This window comes from Colossoma macropomum, unplaced genomic scaffold (genome assembly GCF_904425465.1).
Source record: "Colossoma macropomum unplaced genomic scaffold, Colossoma_macropomum, whole genome shotgun sequence".
Classification (NCBI taxonomy): domain Eukaryota; kingdom Metazoa; phylum Chordata; class Actinopteri; order Characiformes; family Serrasalmidae; genus Colossoma; species Colossoma macropomum.
The window spans coordinates 7,098,979-7,126,909 of NW_023494803.1; the positions used below are offsets into that span (position 1 = coordinate 7,098,979).

The 27,931-nt window shown below is 40.4% G+C and overlaps 1 protein-coding gene across 1 annotated transcript; it reads right to left on the reverse strand.

Annotated features, from left to right (window-relative positions):
• Positions 1-46: 46 nt before the first annotated feature.
• ppp1cb (protein phosphatase 1, catalytic subunit, beta isozyme) lies at positions 47-27,765 on the reverse strand. The gene is made up of 8 exons (XM_036593157.1): positions 27,669-27,765; positions 15,328-15,459; positions 6,678-6,908; positions 5,129-5,233; positions 4,121-4,192; positions 3,842-3,993; positions 3,422-3,556; positions 47-1,574 (listed from the first exon to the last, which is right to left on the reverse strand). The coding sequence occupies exons 1-8, from the start codon at positions 27,718-27,720 to the stop codon at positions 1,470-1,472; spliced, it is 984 nt and encodes a 327-aa protein (XP_036449050.1). The 5' UTR covers positions 27,721-27,765; the 3' UTR covers positions 47-1,469.
• Positions 27,766-27,931: the final 166 nt, after the last annotated feature.

The following is a 27,931-nucleotide window of genomic DNA, read 5'->3' on the forward strand; positions in this document are numbered from 1 at the left end:
GAGCGGTACATCAGCGTGCATGTGAGAGACGGTGAGTGTTAAAGGAAAACGTGCTCACTCTGAGGGTCCTACTGCTTTAGGACTAATAAAGGCAAACATTAAAAACCCACCAAACCAAACCTTCTTTAAGGAATATTCCAGCAACTTTCTACTGTCTCAAACTAGTGTGTAGTCGATTAGCACCATCATTTCAACACGTTTCCCTGCACTTAGCAAAGGAAAACCAGTGGACTCAAAACAAGCATAATAGAAGCCAATAAGCAAGCAATTATTATAAGCAATGATGTCAAAGTTAACACAATAATGCATGCCGTTGCTATGACTCTGTGACTGTAGCCGTCTTGCCTAAATGGCAAGACCAACTTATGGGTCTCTCGATAAAACATATTACAGAAGTTATTTCCAGTTACGGACATGCTGCGGATTTGTTTATCACCGAAGTACATCTAGTCTTTATTATTATTTACAAGCAAAACAATGCTGGCAATATCAGTAATATCAGAAACTTTAGCACCGGACGATGCCTTCCGCAGACTACACTGGACAGGCCACTCGCTAGAACTATGGTTAAATCAACGAGCACCAAACTAACAAATGCAACAGTCAAGTGGAAAGCTCCAGTTACCTCTGAAACAAGCCGTAACAGCAGTGTTAGAGCAAGAACCAACAATCACAGAGGAGTTATGTAGACGTCAGTTATGAAAATTAGCTTTTCTTTTAGGTTCACCCAGCATTTACGTGAGTTTGATGTTCAGCTGATAAAAATACTAAATATATTCTGTCCACTCATACATCTATAACGGAATGCATTGCTTTTTTTTTGAATGAATTTGGGCAAATAAGAAATAATAACTACAAAAAAATGTGATTAAACACAAATAATTCTTAAAAATTGTTTGAAAGCCCTAATTAATTATATGTTTTAAGTCAGTAGGTTCTGTTTTTACTAAGTATAGTGAAACGTATTGAAATGATTAATGGTGGTAATTGACCACGCCCTATAGACGTTAGTAGTGAAATGTTCCTTTACATTAACTCCCTATATGCACTTACCCTTTAATACTGTGTCAAAGAGAGAGAGAGAGAGAGAGAGAGAGAGAGAGAGAGAGAGAGAGAGAGAGAGAGCGAGCGAGCCAACACACTCAAAATCCTACCTTCATCAACAATCATCCTTATTATTATTATTATTATTATTAATAATTATTATTATTATTGTTGTTGTTGTTGTTGTTGTTGTAGTTATTATTATTAAAAATAGCCCCTAACAGGCAGAGAGAAATAAAGAAAGATTATCAACTGGTCACAGCAAAATTTATGTACAGGGATATTAAGAAAAGTGTAAGGGGAAGAGAAGGGGAGACTGAGGGACAGGTAGCCCCCCTCCAGAGAGGGGTGTTGTTTCCTGGGGTCTTGTAGAGAATGGGATGTGTTGGTTGAGGGGTGTTTTCGCTGGTGGATGGACAGGCCGCTCACCTCTTCTTTGGGGCCTGTGTGGTGCGGGGGGGAGTGACGGGACGGCCCGAGTTCACCCCGCTGTACTGGTACTTGGCCTTCTTCTCTGAAGGCTTTAGGATCTGAGAGAGTGAGCAGAAAGAGAGATGTGAACAAAGCAAACATGACTGAGTGATGGGTCATACATGCTCTATGTTTGTGGGTACATGTGCTGAAATGTCAAATCATTTGTCAGAGTAGTACTGAATGATTTTCATAAATCTACAGTTAAGAAACTGAATAAAATTATACTTGTTATTTAAATAGTTGATCATTTAAAAATAAGTTTTAAAAAATATTTTACATTAGACACCAGCTGATATTTGTACCTTGTACAAATATCATTGCATGTCAAAATACGTTTTTTGGAGGAACAACAAAAAAGTTGAAGCAAAAATAAAAATGTAATCATCTATTTATTGTTTTTCAAGTTACCTGCCTCAGAACTTGACCTCTACTTTTGAAATTTATAGTCATTCTAGATTAGTTTAATACCACCCATCAACACATCAAATGTTGCAACTGAGACATTTTTTAGTTTTGAAAAAAAATATATGCCTGTTTTAAATTTTAACAACACTCTGTAAGCATTTGGGAACTGAGACACTGCTGTAGTTTTGAAAGTGAAATGTTTTGATATAGAATTTCAGCTGCTCAACAGTTCAGGGTCTCCTCAGCATTTTTTGTTTAATAATGCACAAGGACTCTTTTACTACGGAGCCACGCTGTTTGACATTGTCTTGCTGAAATAATCAAGGCCTTCCCTGAAAAAGACGTTGTCTGGATGGCAGCATATGTTGCCAAAACATGTAAATATCATTCAACATTAATGGTGCCTTCACAGATGTGCCAGTCACCCATACCATGCATACTAATGCACTACCACTTTTGAACTGTGCACTGATAACAAGCCAGACGGTCAGTGTCCTCTTTAGCCCGGTGGACACGGCATCCCTGATTTCCAAAAATGATTTCAAATTTTGATTCGTTTGACCACAGAACACTTTTCCACTTCGCCTCAGTCTATCTTAAATAAGCTCCGGCCCAGAGAAGGCGGTGGTGTTTCTGGATCCTGTTTATATTTGGTTTCTTCTTTGCATGGTAGAGTTTTAACCTGCATTTGTGGATGTAGTGATGAACTGTGTTCACAGACAGTGGTTTTCAGAAGTGTTTCTGAGCCGATGCAGTGATTTCCACTACAGAATCATGTCTGTTTTTAATGCAGTGCCGCCTGATGGCCCAAAGATCACGGACATGCAATGTTGGTTTTCAGCCTCGTCCCTTGCGTAGAAAGATTTCTCTGGACTCTCAGAATCTTTTAATGACACTGTGTACTGATGATGATTCGCTATTTTATGTTGAGAAACGTTATTCTTGAATTATTGCACTATTTGCCCATGCAGGCTTTCACAGAGTGGTGAACCCCTCCTCATCTTTACCTCTGAAAGCCTCTCTGGGATGCTCTTTTTATCCCCAGTCATGTTACTGAGCTGTTGCCAATTAACTCCATAAGTTGTGGGATGTTCAACCAGGTGTTTTTTTAATCATCATTTTTATTTTAGCATTACACAACTTCACCAGTCCTTTGTTGTCCTATCCCAACTTTTTTAAAATGTGTTGCTGGCATCAGGAATCAAAATGGGCATATATTTTTTCAAAAAACTATTTTTGATGTTCTGCTGCGTCTGCAGTCATTTTAGAATCATCTACCGCTCTGTTCATAATTCTGCACACATACTTTCTACTAATATTATTTGAGGCCTGTGAAGTTCAGGAGTAGTATCACTGTATTAAAATTATTTTTGTACATTTACCTGAAACAGAACTAGATAACAAGATGTTACCATAAAAATATGGATTGCAAACATCATTGTTGTGAGTCTGTGTGAAACGTGTATAAAGCATGAACAGGGAAATGAGTGTGTCACACCTGAAAGGAACACATGAGGGACTCATCCACGCTCATCATGCCCCCGGCATTGTCAAACTCTCCGCAGTAGTTTGGTGCCGAAAACAGGGTGACCAGCTGCCTCTTCGCAAAGAATTCATAACCATCTTCCACCACCTGGAGTTAACAAAATACAGCAGTACAATAAACACTGATTTTCTGGCACACGGACATAAACAGTATAGAGCAGCACAATTCATATCTATCCTCCTTAACCTGGAGTTAAACAAAACAGAGCAGTGCAATTATGCAACTGTTATATAAGCCAGTGCGATCCATATACATTTTAATGTTCTATTTCAGTTGACATGTTTGTTCATGCTTTGCAAACCAAGCAGATAATTGGTCAGCCTTGTTGTCCATCAGTCTGGAGTATACGACTGGCTGCTGTGGGTAGTGTACCTGATGAGCTCTGCAGATGAGGTCCAGATCATGGCGGTTGAGGAACTTGCTGACCACGTCAGCCCCAAAGGTGAAAGACACACCCCGGTCGTTCTCCCCCCAGCCCTGGACATCCTTATCAGGGTCTGACCACAATAAATCACACAGCAAACCTACAGAGAGGGGGAGAAAGATTGTAATATCATTAACATGACCACTGAAACTGTATACTGCTGACCTATCCCTTTGAGTAAGTATCTCAGGACTGAGCCTCATCCATAGGCATACATGCAAACCCACCTGTGTCGGGAACATCAGTAGGCCTCATGATCCGTCGGATCTGTTCCATCGACTGGAGGTCAGGGGAAAGACCTGGAAAGACAGATTAATATGAACTGACTTTGTTTCAGTGCTCTCTTTAGGCCAAATTTCCACAGCTTTATGCTCTCATAACAAACCTGCCGTTTCTTAGAAGGCTGAATAATTAGTTGATAAGATGGACCAAGCACTTTTGAGCATGAAAGCACCGAAGTGTAGGGCATTACCAATGAGATGTTTGATAAAGCAAGACTTCTTAGTAATAGGAGACCATTTATATTAAGAGTCTGAACTGTCCATTAGGAATATCCCTTTTTGCGTACATTTTACGGCTAACTGAGAAAACTGCTTTAGAGTTTATCTAGTTTAGAGAATAAAGCACAAATTTAAATACTTTTTGCAATCACTGCCCAGGACCATTTCATACTAGACTGTGATATTTTAGGGCTTTTTGTTCAAAATTTGTTCAAAATTTCTGCATAATTTAATAGTTGAGATGTAAGAAAGTTTTCTTCAGGTGCTAGATCCCGCATGTTCATAAGAAAAAGTATCCGTAATCATTTCACGTAACAGCTTTCTGCGAGGGAGATTTTAGGGGCATTAAACTCTTCAGATGTCTGGTTCCTATCACCACCACTGTAAACGACTCCGCAAGCCTCTTCACAATGGAACATTTCACATCAAACCACTCTGAATGACTTTGTTTGCATTTTAACGATTTATAATTATGCAGAATCTTTTAACGAATCAGTGGAATTCCTCTTTAAGCAGGGTCCCAGTCCCAAAGCAAACTGGGAAAAGATTATTTGCATTAATAGTGTTTGCTAGTGCAAAACCAGGCTCAAAATGTCTGTAAAAAAGCGCTTGCACAAACAGTACTTGTTACAACTTTTGAAGTGTTGGTTGCTGCCTATTCTATGCTAGAAATGTGGACTGTTTGTTACTCAGGCTGATCAGCCTTCAGCAGGAGTGGGTGTCATGTGCTCCTACCTCCATGGCAGCAGAAGATCTTCTCATCGATGATGGCAGCGATGGGGAGACAGTTGAAGCAGTCTGTGAAGGTTTTCCACAGCTTTATGTTGAACCTGCGCTTACCTGTGAGAAACAAACACAGACACAGTGTCATACAATGGTGTCCAAATCGCTGAGGCCTTTTTGCACAGGTGTGTATTGATGTGCATTGAATTGAATGAACTGTAAGGCTGCTCGGTATGGACCAAATACGGCGATTACAATGCTACAGTCAATATATTAAAAAACTAATTGGTGAATCAGTGTAAGGTGGTTAAAACCTGGTTTGCATTATTTTAATTGAATGAATTTATGCTAGATTAAAATAAAACACACTGATTCATTTAAAATAGGGCTGCAACATATCTCCAATGAAATCGGACAAATTTGATTTTTAAAATACAACAAAAATAATGGAAAATCCATTCAAATAACCAACGTGTTTAATAATTTTATGAACCCAAGTGCGTGTTTTTGTCAAGCTAAATGTTAGCTTGTCACCAGTAGCATGGAGCTGCCCGCTCTGCACACTGGACTCTTTGGAGATTGAGATGTGTCCATGTACGTTTTCTTCTTCTGCTAGCCAGCCAGCTAGCGTGGACTTTAATTCCAAGACTAAATGAGAGCATGCTGGCTAGCTAGCCACAGTCAGCTAATTATTCAAATTATTCAGACTGCACCAGGCAATAAAGCTCACGAGGCTGAGTTTAGAGCTCAGGTGTAAAGCGTTCTGAGCAGTTTAAAAGCCTTGATCACTCCGTTCACTAACAAGAGGTGCCTAAAAAGTTGTTTTCATTTTTATAGTTATAGTTAAAAAGATTGTTTCCTTTGCTCTCCACTCACTGCTGTTCAAACAAAGCCAGCAACCTGTACAGGGTTGCCAGATTGGGCAGGATCCCTGGTTTAGCATTTTAATGCAAATTGCTATGAAAATAATTATTTTCCAGCAATGTTTTTAATTAATTAATAATGCAATAGTGCAAAAACAATAATAAAACAAAAGAGCAACAATAAGAATAATTAATAAAAGCGTTTAACACAGCACCTGCGAGACACTTTGTGCTGAAAGCAGCTGCATGCCTGACGCAATGAAGAATTGAAACATTCATCATATACATCAGTACTTCATCTTCTAGAAGATGTACATTCATATTGATTTGATGTTTAAAAAAAGCTGTGGCATGACGTTTGAGCTATACGTTACATCACGTCTTCTTCTGAGAGTTTACTGGCTGGTTGTAAAGCAGAAATCTGATAACTGTGACTCATGAAGACCCGGAGTTTCCCGATTATCTGGTTACTTAAGTGCATGTAAACACATTGAACAGATTTCTGATTTTCTGCAGTTATCAGATTATTAAGTGCATGTAAACGCACTCAGTACTGCAAAGGCTAATATCATGACAGTGATAAATAAAGGCTACACTATGCAGCCCTAATGGACAGTTAGCTTCTCCTACCTTAGCCATTCTCATTTATACTTGAGCAACTAATTATTAACTGTATGGGTGTGCTTCCCTAGACTCACACTCGTCGTAGAAGCCGTAGATGCGGTTGATGGAGGCGCACTCGTGGTTGCCACGCAGCAGAAAGAAGTTTTCTGGGTATTTGATCTTGTAGGCCAGCAGCAGACAGATGGTCTCCAGAGACTGCTTCCCTCGATCCACGTAATCTCCCAGGAAGAGATAGTTCGCCTCCGGAGGAAAACCACCGTACTCAAACAACCTCAACAGGTCTGTGTACTGACCATGGATATCACCTGTGAGGACGAAAGGCCAATACAGATCATTTACAAAGCATCTCTGTCTTTGTCTCTGCAGAATGAATCAAATGCACTAAAATCTGAACTAAAATCTGGTTATTACACTGTAGTGGAATATAAACAATAAAAACAATGAATGTTTGACAATGAATGCATGAATGTTATGATCATTAATTGTATCGGTTCTTCAGATAGAGAGAGAGAGGAGAGAGAACAGTTGAAGGACATAGAGCTGGGCTGCAGCTCCATGACTCATAATGGTCTACAGATCAGTCTCATCACCTGGGAGATGGAGGATCCAGGTTAATGATGTCTCTCTCTCACACACACACACACACACACACACACACACACACACACACACACCCACACACACACAGTACGTAACACTCAGTCACTACAGTCAAGATTTCAGAGTAAAACTGAAAAATCACATATATACATACACACAAAGGGAGAGAGACTGAGTGAGTGAATAAGCGAGTGAATGAGTGTGTGTGTGTGTGTGTGTGTGTGTGTGTGTGTGTGTGTGTGTGTGTGTGTGAGAGAGGTGTCTGGGAGAGTTCTGAGGGAGGAGATGGAGCTTCTCCCAAACCTGTCCTCATTACACTTATATTTATAACTTGCTCTATTGCTCTAGCACACACACACACACACACACACACACACGTGCGCGCGCACGCACACACACGCACACACACACGCACGCACACACGCGCACACCTCTATCTAAAATGTCCCCAAACTGACAGCAACTCTTAAAACACTAGGGATGTAAAACAGACACATCATTACTGTACCTGACTGTATTGCAGCACTGTATTCGATTACGTCATAAAGAACACACTGTCACCATTTTGGTAGGTGAGCTGTAACTCTGACTGAGCTCTGATGGAGCTTGTCTCGTCACCGCTGCTGCCAATGGAGTCTGGCTGCAGACATCCTCTCTCAGATAGATGCACTCTCAGCCCCAGTGACGTCACGTGCACATGCACTCTCTGCCACTATGGCAGAAACGGCCCGACAGCACGGTAACTTTTGGCTGCTTCTGCTTAGAGATATCGCCCAGTGACAGCTGGGATAGGCTCCAGCACCCCACCGCGACCCAGAAGGATAAGCGGTTTAGATGATGTATGTATGTAGTATGTATGCGATATCATCACTTAATCCATTTTTCGTCCACAACACGGCAAGAAAGTTGCATTTAATGTACGTCCCTGTTGAAAAAAGTCATAGAACCCATTAAAATTGTCTGGTTCCTGGTGGTTTTCAGTAGTCACTAATGGTATTCTGTGTTTTCCTGATGGGTTGATATCACAGTTTGAAGGATCCATGATCATTTAATCAGGTGTTTTGGGACTGATTCCAGATACATTAGATCGTTTCCTTATGGCCTCTAACAGCAACCATCAAGCCATCATTTTTATTCCTAATGTTTCTAATCGTCTTCAGGATGGTTTTCATGAGTGTCGGCAGTAACGTTAAAGTTTTCTGCGAATAAACTCTGACACTGTCTGATCGTCGTGGTAGGTTTTATTTTGAAAGTTTCCATATTTAATTACCTTATTATCAGTACGACAATGTTAATGTATGTTCAGTGTAACTCTTGTTGCCCAGCAGTTCGTGTTTCGCTGTTTTTCTTCATAAAACCGACAAAAACACTGTCGTGGCAGAGCGGCACTGACGTCATTAATAGGCTGGCGGCGCATGTCAGGCTCAGAGTGCATGTCTGCAGCCAGACCCTTCTCACTGCAGCAGCTACAACCCTGCTGGTGGATGAAGACCAAGCAAAACAGACCAGAATGACCACGAAAAACATGAAAAGAATGAGGACAAGACAAGATCAACTACATTGGTGGACTGGATCCATATCGTCTCAATAAATGCATTATTTACCTCAACGAATGCATTAATTCACCTCAATAAATGCATCCTTAACTTCTTTTTGGAGTTGTTTAATGAGTAGCTAATGAGCAGCAAAGCGAAGCTATAAATCAGCCACTGGAGCTGCTGGACTGAACGCGTCTCACTGGCTGATCTAATGCTAAGTGCCAAACCACACACTTCTATACATCACCTACTATACTATTGAGTGCACTTCTAATGGTATATGCGCTACTTTCTGCATACTATTTAGTGTGCTAGAATGCAGTTTGGGATGCAAAAATAACAACACAGAGGGAAATCTCAGCCGTTTAGATTTCAGCTTCCATTTTTTTATCACTACAGCAACAAATCAAATAAAATTTATTCTTAAATATAAAACACTTAAATATCGGTTAACGTGCTTTGAAAATTGTGTGATGAATGATGGAGTAAGTCTAAAAATAAGCTTTGTTGTTAGAGCTTGAGGACAGGAAAAGAGGAGACAGAGGAAGAGACAGAAGAGAAAAGGAGACAATGGGTTAATTTTCTGATATCGTGACAAGTCATGTCATAAATCTAATCAACAGTTGCCAGCCAGTAATAAAAGCCTTAATGAAAACAATAATAAAAGCCTTTCGAGTGTGCCAACCAACACTAAGACACGAGATAAGAACATTATAATACACAGCTGAATGAATATGGCCAGTTCAAAAGTTCATCATATCATGGGGACGCAAGGCTTTACTATTACCATGGCAATATACACCCATAACATATTAAATGCCAAGTTAGGATCACATGATCTGTAATAGGGTACAAATAATACGAAAAGCAATAAGGACACAGGAGCTCACCAGACTTTACAAGATAAACGCTGTCCTTTCACTGACCCTTTTAGTTGCGAAGTCAAGGCCAGTTCACCCATGCTGGGAAATCAGTAATACAGTTTTATTCAACAAAAACCTTGTATCTCCAAAATGACAACTTTAGGGGAAAGGACACATACTTTACTCTTAATGCAAGTCAATGTAATCAGCAATTTCCCCCATGTAATTTGGTTCAACTCTTGCAGCTTCTTTTATTATAAGGGTTTAAAATTACATTACTCAAATCTATTTGACTGGAAAGAAGACAGGTACAGCTCTCATATGACTCCCACCTTTTGAATGTAGCTTATGAAATATGAAAGTTATGAAGAACATGATGAAGTGTGTTTTGGAACCACCGGTGGTCTCAAGGAGTTGAAAAGGTTAAACAGCGGCTATCTGGAACGGAGCTTGTTCTGTGGCGTGTGGCACTTTTAGCCTGCTAACTAAGCCAACAGGCATTTTCAAATAATGTCACTGAAAAACAAAAATGTAGATACAAGGTTTTGTTCCAACAGCAATAAAATGTACACATATATACACACACACACACACACACACACACACACACACACACACATATATATATATATATATATATATAATTGACTGAAAATGTATTACTACTTGCAGCATGTGCTATGCTAGCAAACTGGCCTTGACTTCACAATGTAGTTATCTATAATCATCTGTAGATAAATTAGATCTGAAAGGGTATCTTTTCTTATTGCTAATATATAAATTTATCGCTGCTGTCAAAACAAAACCTCATATCTCCAATTTGCCCTTTACATTGTGTGTGAATTTCATTAAGAATGGACCAAAAGAAACAGATCAAAATGACTTGACAAAAATTCTGGTTCCACTGACTTACATTAAAAGCAAAGTAGATTTTTTTTTACTTCTCCTGTAAAGTTATCATTTTGGAGATACGAGATTTTGTTCGGACAACAGCAATATATGTACACATACTGCCCCACAACAAGATGACCCTCAGGATTCTTTCCTCTGTGATAAGATGCCCTTAGTGGTTCCTGCAACTCAGATCAGAATACATCTTCACTGAGGCCTCTATCGGTATGGGTCTTCATGTATCTACCTCATTTTAATAAGCTATGACCAAAAAATACAGTAAAACAGAAACATTGGTAAATAGTGATTACATTAAATACATAATGATGATGTATTCATTAAAGGGTGTTACTATTATAATTATTATTATTATTACTAATAAAAATAATAATAAACACACATACAAACTCATCTCCAGCAAGACGGCTAAAATGTTGTCTATTCTAGCAGGTTTACCCGATTGAATTGTGCATCCATGTAAATATGGAATATGGGAACCCATGATTACTTAAATTTAGTGCTCCAAACTGTCAATTTTGGGAGCAGCTTGTACTAAAATAGCTTAAACACAGCAGAGAGAATAATCAGATGATCTAACTGTGGGTTATTTTATGTGGACAACTGACAGCTGGCTAAAGAAATGGCTAAAAGTGGGAGGACAACTATTTCTGTCAGCTGGGTGGAGCGTAGAACTGAAAAGAGAGAGAGAACGAGGGTGTGTAACATAAACGAGAGAGACAGAAGGAGAAGAAATGAGAGCACAGGCCGTGCTAGAAATCAGGAGGGACCACAAAGGCAAAAGGACAGAGAGTCAAAGACAGAACCAAGGAAGGGAACAGGAGAGAGGGGGAGAGAGAGGGAGCGGGAGAGAGAGAGAAATTAGGAGAGTTCAGAGGGGAACGACTGACACTGAAAGAGAGAGATGAAGAGAGACAGTGTGCTGAGACACAGACCAAAGGGAATAAAGTGAGCGAAAGAGAAAGCAGAGACGAAGACACTGTGGTATGCGCTAAAAAGAAAAATGGAAAGTTTGCCATTCAAAAGTTTGGAGTCATTTAGTACAAATTATGGTTTGTTTTCTACGGAGTGATTTTTTATTTTATTTATTATATCTTGCTGCGATTTCCACACAGAACAAATCTACACAGGGGCAGTGGCTCAGCAATGACTAACAGGTGAATAGCTACACACACAGACCACAGAATACATTTGATTTCAGCCGTCACTCCAACACCAGTCACTCAACTTTGTCCTCCTGAAATATTTTTATCCTCAAAACGTATCTTATTTAACCTCTTATTCACCAGGGTATGTTTTGGTTTGTCCATTTGAATTTACATGACCAAATCGTAAGGAAAATTATTCAGTAACTGCATGAAATAAATGTACATTTCTATTTAAATTTATTTTTTTGTAAAAGCTCCCCTCAAATTAACAGAACATGTGTTTTATGATCATACATATTGCTATATGCTTACAATTTACTGTTGAAAGCTAAAAATCTTAGATGCTCTTTGTATTTTTTTATTAAAATAATTTTTACAGAGCAGATCACTGAAGAGACGCCATCTGTTTATAGTTTATAGCCCAGATTTGTGGGAAAAATGTGTCGACTTTCAGTAGAAAAAAAAATTGAGTTCAGCTTCTTTTATTATAAGGGTTTAAAATTACATCACCCATCTATTTGACTGGAAAGAAGACAGTTACAGCTCTCATACGACCCCCACCTTTAGAATGTAGCTTATGAAATATGAAAGTTATGAAGAACATGACGAAGTGCGTTTTGGAACCACCGGTGGTCTCAAGGAGTTGAAAGCGTTAAACATCGGCTATCTGGAACGGAGCGTTAAGCGTTAGCTTAACTCAAGCTACAACTCAAAACGTCACAGCACCAAAAAGTCAGATTTTGCCGTTCTGTCACTCCAACACCAGTCGCTCAACTCTACTCTCAGATGATTTTTACTAGTCTACAATTGTTTCAGCAGAGCCTCGGTCAGTCAGAATCAGACCTGCACTGCTGTGAGTGCAGGGCCTGTAGCCTATTAGCTAAGCTAACTAGGAGAGCTGTGAGCAGGTTAAAGATCGAAACACCTTAGAAAGGCTTTCTGTCACTCTAACTGAAGTTGCTCGACTTCACTCCCTCAGATCTGAGTTATTCTCATCCAAATTTATGTCTGTGTAGCTTCAGGTAGCCAGATGTGAACTCTGTGGTGAGCAGAGCTGTTAGAATGCTACGCTAATGCTGACCAGCTCCTCTTCTAGCAGCAAGATGATTTGCGAGATTGAAGGCTTTACATTTTTTGAATGATGGAATGAAAACAGTGTAATCCTTTCATTTTTTTGCGACCCTGTAAGCGAACTGAAACTTTGTTTTCAGCTTTGAAATAAAGGACAACAGGTGGCACAACACATGCGTAAACACAGAACCAATCAGCTAAGAGCTATGTCATATACACAGATCAGGCATAACATTATGACCACCTCCTTGTTTCTACACTCATTGTCCATTTTATCAGCTCCACTTACTATATAGGTGAACTTTGTAGTTCTACAGTTACAGACTGTAGTCCATCTGTTTCTCTGATACTTTGTTAGCCCCCTTTTACCCCTTTGATCCACTCAGACCAGCACAACACACACTAACACACCACCACCACATCAGTGTTACTGCAGTGCTGAGAATGATCCACCACCCAAATAGTACCTGCTCTGTGAGGGTCCATGGGGGTCCTGACCACTGAAGAACAGAGTAAAAGGGGGCTAACAAAGTATGCAGAGAAACAGATGGACTACAGTCTGTAACTGTAGAACTACAAAGTGCACCTATATAGTAAGTGGAGCTGATAAAATGGACAATGAGTGTAGAAACAAGGACATAATGTTATGCCTGATCGGTGTAGTTACCCCACTGAGTGCTTCTCTGGCCCCAAGCATGGTTATCTCAACACATTGAGTCTTAAGCAGTAGAGCCATGTCTGTGTGGAAATGCCACTAGAACCGTTAGTCCCTGTGCTTAAAGCCATTTTTTGCCTTAATGTAACACAGATCTGATGTTTTCAAAGCTGTCTGGATTCTTTTCCAATCAGCTCTGAGCCACTTTCATATGTGGTTCTAGATCAATTATGTATGAGATTTGCAGCCATGTGACATTAATGAAAATGATCAGTTTGGAATTCTGTTTTTTTTCCATTGCGTCATCGTTCAGCGGCCACAGTACCTAACCTGAACCTAGTACCAGTAAACGCAGACATTATTCAACTTTCAACTAATGACGAGCAGCTGAGAGCTGTTCAGAGCTAATTATCTTTTCTGTGAAGACCTGCTCTGCTGGTTAGTTTGTTTGCTGTTCATGATGCACGTGATTCATTCACGTGACGTAATCCTGATTAGGATGTGCATGCAGGTAATTTCATGACGCAGTTTCGTTTACATTAATGACAGATTTGAGTCGAGATCAGATCTGCGCAAAAAATCGGATTAGAGCGATGAGGCCTGTAATGTGAACGCAGGTATGAGGCGGGCTCAGGCTTCAATTTCCTGCCCATGCAGAACTGTGTGTGTGCTGGGCTTCAGTAGTGTGTGTATTGTGTCCACTCATGAGAAAGAGTGACATGAAAATGACAGCATGTCTCCGCATCTCTGCTTACTGATTACATAAGCACATTCCAGTGTCAGTGAATTCTACTTGAGTCTGTAAAATTAAGCCTCAGACTGAGCAAAGCTTACACACTACACACACACACACACACACACACACACACACACACACACACACATATACACACACACACGAAAAGCCCCTGAGAGCCACATTCACTCAAACACACACAAACACACAAGCTCAGCAGCCTCTGTGAGAAACTTTCCTGCTGTGTTTAGTTGAATCTCATGTCTGAGCAGTGAACCGAGTTGTAATGATGATGGTGAAGCAACTGTCTCATGTGTTGGTTTGTGGTCCCATTTAACAGCAGTTTTCAGTGAAACCACAGGAGCAAAAACAAACCAACTGCATGTTTACTGCTGGCAAATTATGCCACGCTGGCACTTATTAAACATTCGCTAGTACTACTATATTAAAAAACAATCGCAAACTTTTTTATAATCATTTCTTGTTATGGCTGTTGTAAGAAAAACTCATCTTTCTGAAACAGTAACTTTGTAGAAGAAGGTAAAGCAACTTAATTTGAAAGGTTTGCTGCTCGCCCATTCATCCATTCATCCATTCATGAAGTGGTAATGTTAGAGAATGCACAATAGATCTTTGTCATTTCTAATAAAAATACTGGCCAACACCAATACCAATCTCATACACCGATCAGACATAACATAATGGCCACCTCCTTGTTTCTGTGCTCATTGTCCATTTTATCAGCTCCACTTACTATATAGGTGCACTTTGTAGTTCTACAATTACAGACTGTAGTCCATCTACGGTCCTGACCACTGAAGAACAGGGTAAAAGGGGGCTAACAAAGTATGCAGAGAAACAGATGGACTACAGTCTGTAATTGTAGAACTACAAAGTGCACCTATTTAGTAAGTGGAGCTGATAAAATGGACAATAAGCGTAGAAACAAGGAGGTGGTCATAATGTAATGCCTGATTGGTGTATATTTTAAAAATAAATAAATAAAAAAGCAGTTAGAAGATTTTCTTATAACAGTGATGCGTTCCTCACGGCTCTAATGAGCCTAAATTGCTGCAAGCTTTGAAAGAAGGCAAAAGTAAAGTTTAGCTGTTTTCCAGCAGCTGATGTGAGTAGACTTGGCAGATGGAGAGTGAAGGAAAGAGAGAGAGAAAAAAGAGAAGAGGGTGAAAGTTGGCAGGCGTACCACAGATTTTGAGTGGAGCCTCCAGCTCCAGCAGGATCGGCTGGCTGAGGAAGATTTCTCTGGATTTGATGCACAGGCCTCTCACCTCCGCCTCCGTCATCTGCACAATCTTCCCTGGACGGCATCCTCGCACTGCGGGACAGAAACAAGCCTTCATAAATCATCATCATCGTCATCATCACAGTTTACACTAGTACAACAAGTATAATGAAACAGTGATGGTCAGCATTGTTATAGCCATGAGCAGTATGATGGTCATAAGCACCATCTGAAGCAGCATCATCCTTATCATAAGCCCGAATTTAGTCCTAGTCCAGTGGGAATATTTCAGTCACAAATTAGATTTACATTAAATTAAATTTACCCCATTAGCCCAAATGTACTCAATCAGCCAAGACACGTTTAGTTTTGCACTGAAGCTACATGGCTATTGCAGCTAACTAATACCCTACCAATTGTTTGAAATGTGCTTAAGTTATCTCAAATCGACTTACTTATGTGGTTTTTGACACTGTATGACAAACTGTTGTCCAGAAACATGGACAAAATTACATCACATGGCTTAAAAAAAAAAAACTTTAGACCAGCGGTGCTCAAACTTCTGGTCATGGGAGGCTGAAGTGCAATGTTTGTGGTGAGCCGAGCGTCAAAAAAGACAAAATTAAAAGCAAAAAAAGCATATAGGTAGGTTTTAAAATGCACTTTTACATGACACTATTACATGATGCTGCATTCGGCTTCTCAAAGATGGGAAGTGAGTGTTGTTAGCGATGAGCTCGCCAGCTAACATTACTGATAAAATACACCGATCAGGCATAACATTACGACCACCACCTTGTTTCTATGCTTATTGTCCACTTTATCAGCTCCACTTACTATATAGGTGCACTTTGTAGTTCTACAGTTACAGACTGTAGTCCATCTGTTTCTCTGCATACTTTGTTAGCCCCCTTTTACCCTGTTCTTCAGTGGTCAGGACCCCCATGGACCCTCACAGAGACAGGTACTATTTGGGTGGTGGATCATTCTCAGCACTGCAGTAAAAATTCCAGCAGCACTGCTATATCTGATCCACTCGTACCAGCGCAACACACACTAACACACCACCACCACATCAGTGTTACCGCAGTGCTGAGAATGATCCACCACCCAAATAGTACCTGCTCTGTGAGGGTCCATGTAGAACTATAATGATAATGTAAGATTGCGATAACATTAACATTAATGATGTAATCACCAGCTCAAAACAGGGAACTTAATTGTCAGTGTTACTGCTGAACCAACTACTGAGTCTGTATGTTGACTGACCTAAATATCATTTAAAAGTAGAGGGGCTCCTTATTACTACTGACTGCTTAAGTAGCCAAGTTGATTTGACATCATACGCTGAGCTCGGAGTTGAGAACACCATCCCAACTTTCAGAGTAGGAATCCCCAGGTGAGAGGGCCTTTTTTATAGTAGGAGTTGGGAAATTCCCAGTTACAGGCTTTAGTTGAATGCAGCATTAGACAATACTGTGTTACTAAAATACTTAAAAAAACAGGGAAAACAAGAATTTATCAAGTTATTTTGTCCCCATTATAGAGGATGGGGTAACTCTGACAGGTCAAATGTCCTCAGGACCAACACTGGGCAGCTATATTAATGGGGAAAACTGTGTAAATCAATTTAGACGAACCATTTCTTTCCAGTACAGCACGTACGTCAAGAGACATATTTGAGGCGTAAGGGAAACAGGCCAGGAGTGACTAAATCTTCCACCACATTGATCGCTGTCCTCTGGTACTGCAGAATTCAGCAATCCAACAGCAGGTCTTAACTGCTAACAATCTGCTAAGGACTAAATCGGTCAGGCCTGCTCTGTTCAGTCCTTAAGCTCCAAAGCAACGTCACACTGCATCTTCAGAGCTTCAGCAACTTTGGACGTGTAATAGGATATAATGCAAAATGTCCTGCATAACTTCAACTACCTTGTAACCAGGCATAAGGCAGAAATCTTACTTTTTATGCATGGAGGAAAAAGGCTTATATTCATGGGAGAAATTCTGAGCTTAGCAGTGATACTCTGCGGTCAAAGAGGGCTGCTCACGTAATCATATTAATCACGACCACAGATTTGGACTTTGCAATCAGTTGATCATGAAAAGCTATAATTAACGCACTGTTCAGCAGCAAATCCACAGCCTTACAGTCGTTCAGCCTTTGCAGTAACAGAGCTCCTCAGCACCCGAGCACTCCAACAAAACACTACTGGCAACTGAGCACTCCAACAAAACACTACTGGCAACTGAGCACTCCTAACAAAACACTACTGGCAACTGAGCACTCCAACAAAACACTACTGGCAACTGAGCACTCCTAACAAAACACTACTGGCAACTGAGCACTCCTAACAAAACACTACTGGCAACTGAGCACTCCAACAAAACACTACTGGCAACTGAGCACTCCAACAAAACACTACTGGCAACTGAGCACTCCTAACAAAACACTACTCGCAACTGAGCACTCCTAACAAAACACTACTCGCAACTGAGCACTCCTAACAAAATACTACTCGCAACTGAGCACTCTAACAAAACACTACTCGCAACGGAGCACTCCTAACAAAACACTACTGGCAACTGAGCACTCCTAACAAAACACTACTGGCAACTGAGCACTCCAACAAAACACTACTCGCAACTGAGCACTCTAACAAAACACTACTCGCAACGGAGCACTCCTAACAAAACACTACTCGCAACTGAGCACTCCTAACAAAACACTACTAACAGAGCACTCTTAACAAAAAACTACTCACAACTGAGCACTCCAACAAAAACAGATACTCACAACTGAGCACTCCAACAAAAACAAATACTCACAACTGAGCACTCCAACAAAACACTACTCGCAACTGAGCACTCCAACAAAAACAAATACTCACAACTGAGCACTCCAACAAAACACTACTCGCAACTGAGCACTCCAACAAAAACAAATACTCACAACTGAGCACTCCTACAAAACACTACTCGCAACTGAGCACTCCAACAAAAACAAATACTCACAACTGAGCACTCCTAACCAAAAACTACTCAGCAACTGAGCACTCCAACAACAAAACCCTTCACTACTGTTTACATGTACTTATAAGTGAGCATCAGAAAAATGTCTCCCTTAGTGACACGTTTTTCCAAATTTTGGTTGTCATCACGAGTGTAGAAAGTCATTTTCTCACAAGCAGGTTATGCAGTGTTTTGGTCTGTTTTGGTAAGAGGGGTCAGCGTGCGAGAGAGACCCTCAGTGCCCTGAACCTGCTCGGGAGTCAGACGATCACCCTTGCCTTGTCTTGTCTTACACATTAACCCCTTGAACCTTCAGTCATCTTAATACTTATTAATTAGTAACTACTATACATTACTCTGTAAATACTACATCATTATATGCAACACTTATGTTGAAATGAGAAACTGAAGTTTGGGCCACAGGCAGGACCCCTAGAGTTTAAGGACTTAAGTATCAGCTCACAGATAACTCGCTGATCATGTCTCCCTTTTGGGTATGTTTCTCTCCAGTCCCTCTCTCCTTCATTAGCTCCTGCTTGAGACATGAGCAAACATGGAAGACCTCAGAGACACACTGAGGACTCAGTGAATGAATCATTTAGAACAGCTGTGATCCTCCATGACAGCTCATGTCCCTTTATGGTTGCTGATGGTCAAACTAATGCAGGAAATCTACTAGACACACATAAGAAAATGATGCATATGTTTAACCTGGTCTTTCTTAGTCTTAAGATTAGTTTAAAAATTAAAGACTAGTTTAAGTTTAAAAATTCTCATTTTAAAATTTTAACTGCTGATTTTTGATCAAGGCAGCAGGAGGAAAGATCTAAGTGACGTTAGTAGAGGGTTAAATTTTGGGGAACAGCTTCGGTCACAAACATTGTTCATCTGGCTAGTGTTTCAACAGGAACAGCGACTAAAATGACATCTGCATTTACATCTATGGAAGAGACAGGGTTGAAGATTGTGGTCAAAAGCACACATTCGGTGACCGTGACGCTCCTGCACTGGTGTGATATGCAAGAACAGCTCAACAACTACAGAGAGGGATATTATAGAACGACTGCAGCTTATAAACCCCTTATTACAAAGAATGAATGACCACTGGAGAGTTCAGGAGGCGCTGGTGTACAGAGATGTGTAAAAAAGTGATCTGGTCAGAAAATCCATCACCTTACTGTCCACTAGTGGGCGAGTGCATGTGCAGCGAACACCAAAGGAACGATAAAGGCCTGCGTGCCTAAAGTGAGAGGGTCCGGTGGCTCTGGTATGCTGCAGGGGTCATTTTGCTGGCATGGTTTGAGTCTGCTTTGTCCCCCTTAGAGGGAGAGGTCACTGCAAATCGAAACCAAGTTATGCTGACTATGATGAACCATTTCTATCCTGATTTTCCAGGATGACAAAGCATCCATCTACAGGGCACACAGGTCTCTGAATTGCTTAAGGTGTATGACGTTCACAGTCACCAGATCCGATCAAACGCCTATAAGAGACCTGTATTATGATCTTATACAAAATCATTATTTGCCAAGGTCAATATCAATATTATTATCTTGAAGTTTTAAACAGAAGGTTGTAAATGTATATAAGCGTCAATAAACAAAACGTTATCAGTAAATAATGCTGCTAATATTTAATCATATTGAATGCTGCATGCGTAATACCGTGACAAAGCAGAGACACATGCTGCACAATACTGTGACAAAGCAGTGACCAAATGCTCTTAAGATAAGACAGTCAATAGCTTTTATTTACTGATAATGTTCTGTGTATTGATGCTAATAAGGCTTCAAGTTCATGACCTTCTGGTCATTTTAGGAGAGATATTATACATATAGAGATGTATTTTTTCATTTTTAACCATGTTCACAAAGGCATATTTGAACCTTTTTTCAGAAATTCTTTATTTAAAAAAGAAAATCTAAACTTAAAAGTTCAGTTTTCTAAAGTTTAAAAGGGAAGGAGGAATGAATAACTGATTGCTACCCAATGCCAAGATGCTCGTAAAGATAAGACAAACAATAGCCAAATGTTTTATTTATCGGTAATGTTTTGTTTATTGAGGACGCTTCAAGGCTCAGAAACTTTTGAGAGCAGCCTTGCCAAACAATTATTTCAGGAGAGCTAATAAAAGTAGGTTGCGCCCGCACACACACACACACACACACACACACACACACACACACGCAGCCCTAAGTGGGTTACAGCACATTACACTAATGCCAAGACCATCATATCTTCCAGACCACTAAAACTCCACCGGCTGTTCTTTACATATTCAGTAACACTTTACTGTACGAAGCTGTTCATAAGGCTACATGACACATAAGCTTGTCTTATTAACAGCCTTATGACCAGCACCCCAGAGGAAAGTGTTACCATGTATTCTGTACATGAAACGTGTTTCTAAGCGATGCTGCATGTTCTCTGACTCGTGCGTGTTGAATGTGATCTTATGTAACAGCCTATAACTTAAGTCAGAAGCAGCTTTACAGACTCGGCCTCTGGCTGAAAATGAAGTAGGTTTTACAGAACGGACTAAGATCCTGAAGGGACATGCACACGTCAGGGTTTTGAGACTTTTGACAATTAGGACATCATAATTAACTACGAAGAATTAGTAGAGAATCAGAATCTGTTTTAATTTGGCTGATAATGCGTACCAGCCAAACAGACATATTCCATATCTGAATGCTCTGTGTGCACGGCGTGTTTTATGATGCATGAGCGCAAAAAAGGCCAATTACATATATACATACATACATACATACATACATACATACATACATATCGCTGTTGTCGGAAGGAATGGTAACTTAACAGGAGAAGGAAAAAACCTACTTTACTTTTAATGTAAGTCAATAGAACCAGACTTTTTTTTCGCCAAGTCATTTTGGGTCATTTCTTATATGTATGTGTATATATATATATATATATATATATATATATATATATATATATATAATATATATATATTAGTCGCTGTCCAAAGAAAACCATGCATCTGTATTATTTATCTACATCATTTCGATACACCAGCTGTCCTTTACATTATGACAAATGCTCTCTTTAACTCCTTGGAACCACCGGCGGTGCCAAAATGCACATTGTCATATTCTTTACTTCATAACTTTCATATTTCATAAGCTACATTCAGAAGGTGGGGGTCATATGACAGCTGTAACTGTCTTCTTTCCAGTCAAATAGATGGGTAATGCAATTTAAAACTTTAGAATAAAAGAAGCTGAACTCACAAATTTTTTTTCTACTGAAAGGCGACACATTTTTCCATAAATCTGAGCTACAAACTGGATCTCAGATGGCGTCTCTTCAGTGATCTACTCTGTAAAAATTATATAGCATTAACATATAGCATGTAGCAATATGTGTATGATCATAAAACACATTCTGTTAATCTAAGGGGAGCTTTTACAAAAAACAAACAAAAAAAACAAAAACAAACACACTTTACATTTATTTCATGCACTTACTGAATAATTTACGCATGTAAATGCAGATGGAAAAACCAAAATATACCCACGAGCATAAGTGGTTAAATCACTTGGAATAAAATCTCTTTCCATTAACCTAAATTGAAAGTTAAGAAGGTTTTTGCCTTCTTCTGTAAACTTTCTATTTTGGAGATAATAGTTTTTCTTAGGACAGCGACGAAACACGCCTGTCGGTCAGTTTGCCTGTAAAGAAATAGGAATCGGTCATAAAAACAAACGTTCACTGCAACCCAAATACACAGCAAAGAAAGCACCAAACTCTACAGTTCAATGTTTCTTCAGGACCAAGACTGGAAAGACATGATATAACATGGTTTTTAACGTTTCACCAATCAGCATCCACCACTGTTTCACATCTGCTCATCTTTTAGAGCTTGTTTTCCTCCTAAAACACAACTGTGCGATGTTGTGACCCACTGGGTCAGAAACTATACACATCTGGTACAGAGAGCATTTTGCTACGGTCCAGGAAAAACATCAGAGAATCTATCTGCAGATTAATATGTTCTCTCATTCTGGCTTTGCAGCCATGTTAGCCTAATTGTCCTTTTTGCTCTATATGGCAGCTGGCTGTGCTGCTGTCAGGACTTGGAGCACCAGGCTAATTAGCGCTGGAAAGAGTAATTAGCAGAGAGAGAGTGAAGAGAGAGTGAAGAGAGAAAAAGAGAGAGCAAGAGAGCGAGAGAGTGAGAGAGAGACTTTCAAAAGTCCTCCGTTTAGGAAAAAGTGTGCTAAAAATCAGATGAAATACCTTCTAAGTGGTAAAGCTTACCTGTTAAACAGTAAGGCCCAGTTTCCTGGGCAGGGATTAAGTTTAGTCCTTGACTAAACATAATTTTGAATAGACAATTTCCATTTAAAACTTGTCTTAATCCCTGGCCAGGAAACTAGCCCTAAATGCCCCACATCACTGACGGATACAGGGGTTTATACACATCTCTTTCTCCATATCAGCCATTATTAGTAGTTTCCTTAAAGAGCAGAGACTGATGGCGCTTTCAGGTGGTCTCATTTTATCAGAAAATCAAGCATCCCATCAGGAGGCAGTACATAAACACCATGATCAAAGTCAGAAGATGAAGGCAGGTAAATTTTTGATGCAACACAAACAAGCTGAGCTGAGCTGTTAGTCATTTTTATCACCAGTGAGCAAAGAAAAAAAAACTATATGTATGAAGAAAAACATGCACATACATGTAGTGTTTATTTTTATTATTTTAATAGCGAGAATGTGTTGGTGGTTATACATTATGAAGCTTTCGGTACACTGTTAGAAATAAAGGTTCTGTGCAGGTACATTTTCGTTCATTAAGGTACAAACAATGTAATGTACCATAAAAGGCACAACAGTGGTTTTAAGGTCTGATGATGAACCTTAAATAAGTTTTTCCAGGTGAAAAGTTCGTATTTGTACCTTTTCATAAACGAATGTTTTAAAACAGAGCAATAAAATAAAAAGCCTGGAGGCGAGACGGGGTGTGTGGAGTCAGTACAGCTTAGAACATATTTCAGTGGATTATGGTGCAGTTATGTTCCCTGACTAAAGGTACTGAGATGTACCCTTGAGGGTCCCACCCCAGTGACAAGAGGGGAACTGCCCCAGTGACAGTTTGGTACCTTTTTTTCTGAGTGTGTATGTGAAAAATCTTCCCTGATGGTACTTCGTATAATGGCACAGGAGTCTTCATTCATTCCTGGAATCCTGTTTTTTCAACAGTCCTAATGGGCATCCATTTTTTGGGGGGGCTGTATGGTAGACCCTTGGTCACACTGTGACCGTTACCATGAGCTGTAAAGGTGCTATGACCAACAACGCACCAAAACAGCTGTACAAACATCAAATAAACTATGGGATCACAATGCAACAGCATAGTTTGTGAAACCAGCCTCTGCATATCTCCAAAATCTCTGGCGAAACTGCAGCTTGTTCACTATGGCTACGTTCACATTACCAGGTTGAAGTGGCACAAATCAGATTTTTTGCCCTAATGTGACTCAGATCTGATGTTTTCAGGGCTGTGTGGACACGCAAATCTGATCTTTTCAAAAAAAAAAAAGAGCCACTTTCATATGTGGTCCTAGGCAATGTTCATATTACAAGCCTCATTGCTTAAATCCGATTTTTTGCTCAAATCCGATCTCTCTGACAGGATGGTTCACACTCGTTTAGGTAAGTATTTCAAATCTGTCATTAATGTGACGAACCGGCGTCCTGAAATGACCCTCATGAGCACATCCTACTCAGTAACGTCACGTGAATGAATCACGTTCATCATCAGCACAAACTAACGAGCAGAACGAGCTTCGCTGAGAAGATAATTAACTCTGATCAGCTCTCAGCTTCATTATTAGAGCGAGACGAAGGAGAAAAAGGTGAGATGAGCTGCTTTTTCACCGTTTACAGGCTTTAACTTCTGTTTGGTGCTGCTGCCATGGTAACGCTGAATGATGGTGCATGCGCAGAAAAAAAAGCATGAGAATTCCCATCTGAGCGTCGCATTAAGGTCGCATGGCCACGAATCAGATACATATCTGATCTAGGACCACATAAGAAAGTGACTCATGTTGGATTTGAGAAGATCAGATTTGTGTCCACACAGTCCTGAAAACATCAGATCTGAGTGACATTAGGGCAAAAAATCTGATTTGTGCCACTTCAACCTGGTAATGTGAACGTAGGCCTAGATCAGATACATATCCGATTCGTGGCCGTGCGACCTTAATGTGACGCTCAGATCAGAATTCATGTGCTTTTTTTCACTGCGCGTGCTCCATCATTCAGCGTTACCATGGCAGCAGCGCCAAACAGAAGTTAAAGCCTGTAAACGGTGGAAAAGCAGCTCATCTCACCTTTTTCTCCTTCGTCTCGCTCTAATAACGAAGCTGAGAGCTGATCAGAGTTAACTATGTTCTCAGCGAAGCTCGTTCTGCTCGTTAGTCTGTTTGCGGATGATGCACGTGATTCATTCATGTGACGTTACTGAGTAAGATGTGCTCATGCAGGACGTTTCAGGATGCTGGTTCGTTCACACTGATAACAGATTTGAATCACTTACCTAAACCAGTGTGAATCATCGTGTCAGACAGATCGGATTTGAGCAAAAAATCGGATTTAAGCAATGTTTTTTAAGCAATGAGGCTTGTATTGAAGGCTTGAACGTAGCCTAAAATGCAGCGGAGGCATTTCAAAGCATCCATGATAATACTGTGTGGTCTTATTATTAAATATTAAATGTCTAATGATGTAATCAATAAATATGTAAATTTAACCCACATTTCATTTGTGCTACGCTTGTGTTTAAAAATACACTGTGAACATGACAGATCCTGGCTGACTGCTGGATAATTAAGAACAACAACCATTTTACAACCTGCATGTTTTGTTTACTTCCATAATAAATCAAATGAAGGTGTGAACGAGTCTCCCTTCTGAGAAAACAACAGTTTGATCTCCAACTGAAAGCAGCATGAAAACCTTGGCAAGAGTGGAAACAGTGATGCAGTGCAGTCATTATCCAAACGCAACTACCTAAAGGATAAAGGATGAGAGCTTGAGAAGGTTAACCAAAGGCAGGAAAACAGCATGAGTGGACTGGAGGAGAACCAGACAAGCAAAACGAGAACAGAAGAAGGGGAGAAAAAGAAAGGGATAGGAAAGAGAAAGAGGACAGAACAGAACACGTGAGGGCATTTGTGGGTTAGAGTGAAGTAGTCAAATGACAAAACGACCACACCGGTGACAGAGATGGACACTAAAGTACAAAAAGCAGAGATAAAGAAAGAGTGTCAGGGTCACACAGAGCCGCAGATGGTGTAGCGGAGAGAGTGAAGCCACAGCGAGCGCTACAGGAGTGCTGGAGAAGTGATAGCGACAGATGGCAGCACAAACTGTGTCTCGGTTAAGTTTGTTCTCCGCTAGAAACGGGCATGTTCCACATTGTACAAAAATCTCATCATGAAAACCTGACTACACGGTCAGAAATAGAGGTTATTTGCAGGTACATTTTTTTGTTCATTAAGGTACAAACAATGTAAATGTTCCCTCAAAGGTAAAACAGTGGTTTCAAGGTCCAACTATGAACCTTAAACAAGTTTTTCCAGGTGAAAAGTAGGTATTTGTACATTTTCATAACCGAATGTTTTAAAACAGAGCAATAAAATAAGCCTGGAGGCGAGACGGGGTGTGTGGAGTCAGTACAGCTTAGAAAGCATCATTTCAATGGATTATGGTTCAGTTATGCTCCCTGACTAAATGTGCTGAGATGTACCCTTGAGGGTACCACCCCAGTGACAAGAGGGGTCCCGCCCCAGTGAGAGTTTGGTACCTTTTTTTCTGCAAGTGTATTTCTACATTACCTCTAATGTACCACCACTACATTTTCCCCTCACCTCTGTCCTTGTTTATTTACTAGTAAGCAAGAATATTTAATTGAAATGAGTGGAGTTGATGTGATGCTGTTTAGGAACACTGAGCTATGAAGGCTACTGAGAAGCATATTCTCTTGTGTGTGTGTGTTAAGCAGAGTGTTTGTCACCAGCTTGAGGTGTGTGTCATATGGTTTGGACTGTCAGCACAATGACCAGACAGCGCTTTGCCAGACTGACCTGCCACCTTCCCCGGCTACATTTAGACAGATTTCACACTAAATAAGCCATTAACTGACATTTTCATCCAAAATGGTCAAAAAGATCAGCCCCAATGTGAGGTATGTGTGGATAATGTTCCTACAGAATAACAAATTTAACATTTTTAGCTTCAGTATAATATATTTTTTATATAATAAGCCCGTTTTCACTAAAATAGAGCCCCTATAACTGAGCCATGGACTCCTAACCAGCCTCGCAGATGCCTGGACTCCTTTCACAGACGAGGGTGACATTTTTATCCGCCAGCTTCCTGACATTTTCGGTCCACCTTAAACGCTGCAGCAGGTCCAGTGCTACTGCAAAGGCGCCAGAACGTAACTTCTGCATTATTTAAGGTGGAACGGAACACTCGAATGCTAAACCCGCTTCAGCTTTTAACTGGAGGAGGACTTGGGTTCGGTTCCTGGGCTCATTCTGAGATGAGATGCGGCTTCACTGCAGTTTACACGCCGACATGTTGGATCATTTCATCCCCCACATTAGTCATATATTCCATAATAATAATGAAAATAAATAACCATCAGATTCTGCACGTATCTCTGACTTGACCATAGCTCTTCAATGCGAGTTGAAGGTTAGTAGCGTTAAGTCAGTTAACGTTTCCCCTGTGCGCTTCAGGACAAAACTGAAGTCCTGTTCTTATTCGAATTTTCCCGTTCCACCTTAAATGGTGCAGCAGTTATCCAGCCAGCTACGAAACACCAGAACGTAACTGGGGCATCATTTAAGGTGGAACGGGAAAATTCGAACTGGAAGCCGAATTCAGCCTCGTAATTTCTGGGTAACATTAGCCGTGATCCAGAAACTCTGCGAAATAGGAATATTTTTAAAATTAAGCATGTAAACACTTATGGAAATGTCTTATAGGGTTTTCCTACACGACCGTAGTCTAACGTCAATCTCCGCCGAGTGACCAGCCTGTCAGAAAACGAAGTTGCGTTACCATGTTAGCTGAACTCCTGTTTGTAAACATTAGCCGGTTGAGCTAACCGACCAGCGGCCAGCCGCGCTGACAAACCGAGGAGAAATGCGACACTACGGACCGACCGAGAGCGTCTTTCTGTTCACCGTGTAACAGAATCGGACCCGCGGCTCGGTTAATATGAACGTAAACCCCACACAAACGCTCACCCTCCAGAAGCCGAGAGATGAGACTGTCCACGTTCAGCTCGCTCTCCGCCATCTTCACCGCTGAACTCCTCTCTCGGGTTGTTTTCACTCAGCGGCCGGTAGGGGGCGTTAGGGGTGACGTCATCGCGCAACGGCTCGTTTCAGCTGGTTTCGGTCGCTTTTGACGTCAGAAATCCAGTTGGAGAAAATAAACACCGACCAGCCGTAACATTAAAAACACCTCCTTGTTTCTACACGAATTTTATCAGCTCCACTTGGCATAT

Coding starts and splice junctions, on each gene's coding strand:
- ppp1cb (XM_036593157.1), bottom strand. CDS start 27,720: ATGGCGGAGAGCGAGCTGAACGTGGACAGTCTCATCTCTCGGCTTCTG. Junction 4,193..5,128: donor GATCTTCTGCTGCCATGGAG/GTAGGAGCACAT, acceptor CTGTCTTTCCAG/GTCTTTCCCCTGACCTCCAG. Junction 3,994..4,120: donor TACTGATGTTCCCGACACAG/GTGGGTTTGCAT, acceptor CCCTCTCTGTAG/GTTTGCTGTGTGATTTATTG.